General features: G+C 41.4%; 1 protein-coding gene across 1 annotated transcript; it reads right to left on the bottom strand.

The window, feature by feature from the left end:
• Positions 1 to 970: 970 nt before the first annotated feature.
• APS1 (ATP sulfurylase 1) lies at positions 971 to 6,069 on the bottom strand. The gene is made up of 5 exons (XM_089616853.1): positions 5,413 to 6,069; positions 2,970 to 3,375; positions 1,979 to 2,239; positions 1,799 to 1,885; positions 971 to 1,418 (listed from the first exon to the last, which is right to left on the bottom strand). Exons 1-5 carry the CDS (start codon positions 5,913 to 5,915, stop codon positions 1,278 to 1,280), a joined length of 1,398 nt encoding a protein of 465 aa, XP_089472979.1. The 5' UTR covers positions 5,916 to 6,069; the 3' UTR covers positions 971 to 1,277.
• Positions 6,070 to 8,102: the final 2,033 nt, after the last annotated feature.

The raw sequence follows: 8,102 nt of genomic DNA, 5'->3' as shown, positions 1-8,102 counted from the left end.
CAAACAAACCGGCGAACTTCCTAACACTCTGGGTGTGTATCAGTGCCGGGGGTAGACCAACGAGGTGAACCCAAAACGGGCATTTAAGAAAACTCACTTCCTCCAAGCTGAGATTCTCTGGCCACGGTTGGATCAGAAGGTGCGTCCCCTTCACGGTCCAGGGGCAGTTAGCGAGTATGTGGTCTCGATCTTTCTTCAAGCGAAAAGTAAATCGAAAAAGCCCTTTTTTAACCTCTGTTAATGACCAAGATGCCGTCGTTTTCCAGATCCTGGTCAATACCGCCACCAAGGTACTTTTCCCAGTCGGTCGGCCCGTAAGGAGCTTCCCCAAGAGGATGTGATCAGTCTCAGAAGTCGGGTGGTTGTCCGGAGCTTCTTCAGGAGCCAGGTCAGAAGCCGAGAAGGTGGTGATTGTATGGGCCAACTCCCCCGTTTCGTCAACATCAATGCTGGAGCTCATATTGTAAAAAAAACCGTGAGGATCCTAACAAGAGGATACAGGGGCAATACAACACCCCAGGGACCACCGGAGTCCCACTGGAGACCGTCAAAAGCAAGGACCTCAGCAGATTAGGAAGAGTCACCGGCGTTCGAAGTCAAAATCTCAGACGAACCCTCATGTACGGAGAGCATTTTCCTTTTAAGATAAAACTTGGTCAGGATCGCTTTATTGTTACTTGAAATTTTACTCTATATTTTTTAATAAATTTTTAGTTACTAGATAATTTTAAGAAGTTAAAATATGATCCGGGTCACTCAAATGCTGGTATAAAAGTAAAATAAAATTAAAATAAAAATAAAAAACCTTCACCTCTTGAAACGTCAAATTTGCTGTCACTCATCTCATCCCATCCTAGATTACCTTTTTTCTTTTCTTTTACTTGTACAGTTGTACTTAAGGCCATCTTAGACTCATTTTCTAAGCTACATTCAGAGGATTAATTAAACAACCACACCAAGATTTCAGACATTTCACACAATGAGTCCCTTAAATAGAAAAAAAGCCAGAGAATTCCAGTATGATACAAACCACCCTGAAGCACCAAATGCAACACAGCACCAATGTTGCAATTTTGTTGGCGCTATATACAAAATGAGGCCAAGCTTATGTACCGATCAAGCCTCATGTGCATTTCGTTTCAGTTTTATTCAGGAAAAAAAAAAGCCCGTAAATTTCGTCTACCCAGGAGGAGAATATTTTAAAAGCAGTTTAAGGTTTCTCCCAAAAATCAGAGCATAACACTTGTCACACACAATATCAGACAAAGCATCCCTTCTCAGGCGGGCACGGCTTGTGGGACTTTCCCGTTCCCCGCTGGAACCGCCAGGCTGTCGTAGTAATCCACAAGAACTTTCCAGCCACCCGGGCACATAAACCCATCTGGTGGGCTCTCTTTGTTCCTCGCAAGTGTTCGCATCTGTAAAACACAAAAACAAGACGAAACCAAAAACGCAAAATTAGAACATAATAACTAAGGGCCTGTTTGGTAGTTCACTCAAACTGTTTTTGTTTTCATATAGCTGTAGTCTAAAAATTTTTTGCAGTTGTTTTCAAATGTTTTTAATTTTAGCTAAATTGGTCAAGAAGCAGGAACCGATGAATTGCCCATGCTAGAACATTTAGAGAAATTTAAAATGCATAGTCGAATATTAGGTTTTAAACATCCGAAATCTCTCCGATTTTCGACTGAAAATTCATTAATTTCAAAATAAAGCCGGAATTTCGAATTCCTGGCGACATTTTGTTTGAAATAACGAAAACAGTCGCGATTTTTTATAATTCTTGTTGCAATAATACCTTGGTTCCGGATATGAAAACAAAGTCCTGAGCTCTCGATGGGTCAAAGAAAGCCATCTTGCCTTGAGTCTTGTCGTACGCCGCGACCTGCGAAACCCGAGAGAAGAGATGAGTGACCCACCAAACAAACATTACGAAGTTCAGTTTTTTTTTTTCTTGTTCTTTGTGTTTCTCGTATACCTTAAAGGGAAGAATGTTGAGGCGCTCAAGACCAGGGGCCATGCTCAAGACTTTTTTTCCGTGGTCGGCGTCGTAGAGATCTCTCTTCTCGGCCGGGTGGGCCATGCCGGCCGGGTCCCGCCCCACGATGTAGAAGTTGGCCCCAGCATTGATCCGGGCCTTGGCGTGCCACTGCACTTCAGTGGGGCCCGCGTAGTGCATCGGCGACGGGAATATCGACACCACCGTCGTCTCTGGATCCAGGACGCCGTCTTCGAGGACCTAACGAAACCGAGGATTTAAAATTAAATCAGAACTAAAAAGCATAGTAACTCAAAAGGGACACTATATGATACCAGAAAGACAGAAACAATACAGTTTATCATTTATAATGACTGACCAAACTTTTCCAACTATATGATTTATTCTACACAGTTACACACAAAAGCAGCAGGTGATCAAAATATCAACAAAATATGGGTAAATAGTTATGAAAGCACATGCATCTTAAATAATTAGCCAGCCAATGACTATTTCTGCATTCTCGTATTCTAATTCGTTTGTTTTTTAAAATGACACTAAATGAGTGACACAATTTCGGGTTTTTTTTTTTGGATAATCGTGGTCCCCGTGTTAGACCTAACTAAAATCCACGAGTCCCTGGCATTATCAACTAGAGAGACTACCCTAGTCACCCCAATTGTTCCTTCCAGGGATAATCAAACCGGTGACTGACAAGGTCCCAAGAATCTTTCAAAAATAAAAATTGAAACTTTCTCAACTATTTTCAGTTGCAGACAATCAAAACCATAACAGCAATGAAGCAAAGTAATCATAAAAGCACATGTAGATAGACCAAAATTTCCAACAACAAAAAAAGCACATGCATCTCAAAAAATTATTTCAGCCAATAAAAAAACCAATGTAACAAAATAATCATAAAAAGCACAAGCAGATATATCAAAATTTCCAAAAAAAAAAAAAAAAAAGAAGGCAAAAGAGTCGTAAAAACCTTTTCGTGTTGCTTCATGCGCCAGGAGAGCGGGACGTCGTCGGCCTTGGTGTAGCCTCCGAGGGGGTGGAGGAGGAGGACGGGGTTCTTGTATCCCATGTCGAGGAGGCGACGGCGGGTGTCGGTCATGAGGAGTGCGTGACCGTTGTGGACCGGGTTCCGAAGCTGGAACGCGAACACTGCGTCTGCCCCCCTCCTCTCGAACTCCTCCCTCAGCTGGGCCGGCGACAGCCTGAACCGGTCCAGCCCGTCCCCGTACTCCACCTTCTCCAAAACCTCCAAGTCACCGCCGATCAGCCAATCCCCGGCCTTCGTTATCGCCTCCTCCGCGTAGGGAAGCCCACGCGCCGACGTCCCCCACGTCCTCGCCATCCTCTCCTCCTTCGGGTGCTTGTATATCTCGACGCTGAACACATCCGTTAATCGAGAATTAGCTATTTTCAGGGGGGGGTTTAGCAATGTTTATAAAGTAATTATTTACCCTCTTTTGTATTGCGAATGAATTTTGAGATGGAACCCATGATAACAAAACTAAAAAAAAAACTATAAAACTCAACAAGGACACAAATTACTCAACTCATTGTCAATTGATTTATTTTTCAAAAACTTAGGTAACTAACCCACTTAGACTTTCGGAATTGCTGCTTAGCCAACTTTCAGTAAATTTTAGGTAAATAGCCACAAACTAGACGTATTTACAACACATTTTTATTTTCTTTTTTTGTTGTTGCAGTTAAGCTTTTTGAACGTGTAAATAATGGTTTATGACTATTTATCAAGAACTTACTAAAAGTTGGCTAGATAGCAAAACAGATATGTAAATAAGGCTATATATCTAATGGACCCTTTAGTTTTGTACGGAAACCTAACAAATACCCGCCGTAATATCTCGAAGCTGAATTCGGTCAATAGTCTTAGTAAAGTATATAAATTATTTACTCTCTTTTTTTTATTATTATTGTAGATGGAGCCCCGTGATACTTTGACATGATATCAGAGCGAACTCGAACAAATACCATTAAGAAAAAAGACTTAACAAGGTCACAAGTTACTGATCTCATTGTCCCGCGATACTTAAACATGATTTCAGCTCTCACAAAATTCAAACAAACACCGCTCAAAAAATATACTCAACAAGGTCACAAAGTACTCATCTCGCACATTTTGTTTCAATGCTGATTCGGTCCATAAAGATTTCAACATCCATTAATCAACAATGTACAATATACAGTAAGCGTTTTAACGAGGTTTGTAAGGTCATGAGTTACTCTATTTACTATCAATTGATTTGGATATGAAAATCCATTATACTTAATGCGGTGATCAAAGCCCATATATCTCAAATGAGCACCAGTATCAAAACTAAGGAGATTTGAAAATGTCTCTGTATAAGAAAAATTAAGAGATTTAATAAGATTTATGATAAATTAATGTGTCAAATGTTAGTTCAATGTGTCAAAAAATTTGAGAATTTTATGATAAATTAGGATGACTGAGTAAATGAGGACCCTATATGTGTTCTTAGGTCCTTTTCTCGTTTATGGCAGTGTGATGCATAAGATTTATTATTGTTTTGCAACTCTGAAACAATCCAAGATTTATTCATTAAAAAAAAAAAAAAAAAAAAAAAAAAAAAAAAAAAAAAAATCTTGTGATTTCAGTTACAGGAAGGTCATTTCAGTAATATTTTTTATAAGACTTGGCTAAGAGTTGAATGAATAATTCTTGTGATTTTGTCTGATTCCTTGAACATTTGACATATTTAAATTTCATTTTTTTCCTTCTTGGCAATGTGTCACCTTTAACAGATAGATAAGCACGTTATAATGCGGAATAATTAATTAAAAGTTCAATCATAATGTTATCAAAAGTATGCGATATATCAAAAATGATTTTCTCTTTGCGTAGACTACAAAAACATACCCTGCGAAATGGACAAAGCCTAGACAAGAGAAACACAAAAAATCGTGGGTGAAAAGTGAAAAGTAAAAACGACCCGCTCATCCATATTTCACTATTAACTCTGGAAAACAATTTTATTAATTTTCTGCCGCATAATTCAAGTTATTATTTTCCCCTACATGCAAAAGTTGACAAAAAAAAAAAGTGTAACTAATCATTTTTCCTAAAATAAAATAAAAGCATAGCATGATTAATCACCGCTCCTAACCGACTTTTTTTTATCTTAATTTAATTAAGACACACAAACACCCTGTTCAAGAGCCAAACAACTATGGAAGACATATATTGACACGTAACCAAAATCACATAAAAAATAATTTGTTGTCATCGCAGACAGCACATTAGAAAAATATATTTCCAAAGTAAAGTCTCACAATATAGGAGACCGCCTATCATTGATACGGTTAAATATCCAAGCCCAGACTCAATATTTATTAATATTAAAAAAAAGAGAGAGAGAGAGAGAGAGAGAGAAACTCACTCGTTGAGAATCGCGACGATTCGATCGTCCGAGTCGACGAGCGCGACCCGAGTCGACTCACCGATTCGGTGTTTCTGAGCGTCGTCGATGGCGAGCACGATGGGCACGGACATGTTGACGACTGACCCGTCTCCGAGTCGGAGCGAGTTGAAATGAAGCGTTTGGAGGAACTCAGACTCTCTCATGAACCCGCCCAGCGGGCTCGCCCAACCCTCGCTCAACACGTGTACCCACTGAAGGTCGATCCGCGTGAGCCTGACCCTAGGCAATCCCGCCCCTTCCCTCCTCTTCTCTCCCTTGACCGACTCGTCAACGAACAGCTCCTTCAGCTTCCCTCCGTCCGGTTCGATCAGACCGCACGAGAAACGGACTGTCGAGATTGCCCTCTTCTTCGTCGAAACGGCGAGTTTCGAACCGGGGGTAAATTGGTAACTTAGCGCTTTCGGGTGGCTTTTTGTGTCAAGAAAGGGGGTTTTCGCGAAGAGGGTCGTCATGGACGCCATTGAAAATTTTTGGGGTAGAGGCGAAATAAAATGCGTGTTTATTAATTTATATCAGGGCGTAGTGGAAGGGTGTTTTGGTGATTTCCTTTTCCCTAAAGTTTTTTTTTTTTTTTGACGAGGAATGAAAGTGAAACACAACTTGGCATTCGGTGTTTTTTTTGAAACCTTTTTATATGAGTGTGGGAATTTTGATTCGGACGTTTGTGTAATGTCTATTGGATGAACCTGGACACTTATTTGAGACCTTTTTGGTCTTTCCAATTTCTTTGCCCTATTGTTATATTATTAGCAAGTTGGGGTAGGCATTGTCTTTATCCCCCACGCTAAAATTTACAAATAATTGTTTTAGGTAATTATAAAATAATCTTCATGATTACTACTAATCGAAACCGAAATACCATTATTTTATTGATGGAAACAAGAAAAGGTTTTTGGAAATAAGAGCAAACCATCAATTAAATTCTTGTACATGAAAAAATATGTTAAAAGTTGAGAGTTTATAGCTTCTCAAGTAAAATAATTAATTTGCAGAAGACTCTTTAAAGTTTTGAAGAAAAAACACGCTAGTTTCTCTCTCATCTCGTTTCCTCTCGGGTTTCAAAGGAAAACACAGTAGCCGCCACTCTTCTCCTGGGGCTAGGTACGGGCAGTGGCCTCTGCCGCTCACCGTAGTGCCTTCGGCTCTGGGGGTGGAGATATAAATAATGAAACGCCATCGGTGTGAGAGAGACCTATCGACGCTTGACAGAGGAGAGGCTGCGGGAGCTTGGCGAGGCGTCGTCGATCGTGGATCCTCGGTGGCGATGCCATGGCCGGCGACGCCCATGCGTGGTAGGTTGTTGGCGTTCATGGTGTGGCGCTACTCGTCGGCGGTTGTGTGGCTTTGCACATCGCAGATGAAACCGAGGTGCTTCTCGTTGACGACGGCGGTGCATCGTTTCACGCTTGGGATGGAGGAGCGGTGCTGGACGTTGGCGACGGAGGAGCGGAGTGTCTCCCCGGAGTCGGTGCGGCAACAATCCTCGGTGACGGAGCTGCGGCGTGTCTCCCAGGAGTCGGTGCGGCGACATTCCTCGGTGACAGAGTTGCGGTGTGTCTCCCCGGAGTCGGTGCGGCGACGATCCTCGGTGATGGAGCTGTGGCGTGCCTCCCCGGAGCCGGTGACTGTGCGGCGCGGTTCCTCGACGACAGTTTCTGCGCGGCGAAGGTTCACTTCGAAGGGGAGAGAGCGGTATGGCTCATCGGCTACAACGCTGTGGAGTGGCTCCTCGGCGACGGAGTTTCTGCGGCGTGGTCCCGACGATGCAGTGGCGTGGTTCCTAGGCAACAGGGACGATGAAGCGTGGCTCTTCGGTGTAGGCTATCGATCCCTGGTGGCGGCTTTAAATTTTATTTTGATTTTTTTCGCTTTAAAAATATTTAAGACTCGTTTATCTTGTTACAGTATTTTGTTTTGTTTGGTTTGTTTTGGGGGCGGATTAGCCGTCGTCCACTATCCCGATGTGGATTTCCTGTTAGGTTTTAATCTATGCAGGTTGAAGAACCACCCTATCGTGGTTATCGGACTGAGGTTGGTTGGATTTTTCCATCGCCAATCTTTGGGTTTTTTAACGAGCCTCTTGTGTGCTCTATTGGTGCTTGTAATTCTTCCCGTTGTCGGAAGTTTGCGCATATCGTACTTTTATCGGAATTTAGTGTTAGATTCACCTCGACTTAGGTCTTGGTAATCCATGTACTATGCTGTTATTCTCCTGTATTGATGGGTTTTTTACCCAATTTTAATGAAATATCCGTACTATTAAAAAAAAGTAAAATAAGCAAATGCTGTTTACACAACGGTACAATATCATATCCAAATCTTATGGCCACAATATGAGAGTACAAATTTGTATCACATGTTTCACATGGGTATATCTTGTTTTTTTTTTCTTTTTTTTTCTTAGGGCTTGAGCGATACCTTTTGGCAGGAATGAAATTATAGCCTATGAGCTAGGTCATGATTTTTGCGACCCAAGCTCGAATTGATCATCTTAGTCTTAAGCGCGATGCATATATCTCTCATATTCCTAGTTACCTTATTAGAGAAAATTCTCACAACAATGCCTATTTACTAGGATGTCACTCATTTGATTCAAATTACATCGACATTAGGACAATCATTCAATATATAAAAGGTTTTGTCATGGT

This window comes from Urtica dioica, chromosome 6, assembly GCF_054948205.1.
Source record: "Urtica dioica subsp. dioica isolate 48M chromosome 6, U.dioica_male_clone48M_v1_H2, whole genome shotgun sequence".
Taxonomy (NCBI): Eukaryota; Viridiplantae; Streptophyta; class Magnoliopsida; order Rosales; family Urticaceae; genus Urtica; species Urtica dioica.
The sequence above is the reverse complement of the archived record's forward strand: the minus strand, read 5'-3'. Positions and strand labels throughout refer to the sequence as shown.

Coding starts and splice junctions, on each gene's coding strand:
- APS1 (XM_089616853.1), bottom strand. CDS start 5,915: ATGGCGTCCATGACGACCCTCTTCGCGAAAACCCCCTTTCTTGACACA. Junction 1,886..1,978: donor TCAACATTCTTCCCTTTAAG/GTATACGAGAAA, acceptor CGGGTTTCGCAG/GTCGCGGCGTACGACAAGAC. Junction 1,419..1,798: donor TTTTCATATCCGGAACCAAG/GTATTATTGCAA, acceptor TGTGTTTTACAG/ATGCGAACACTTGCGAGGAA.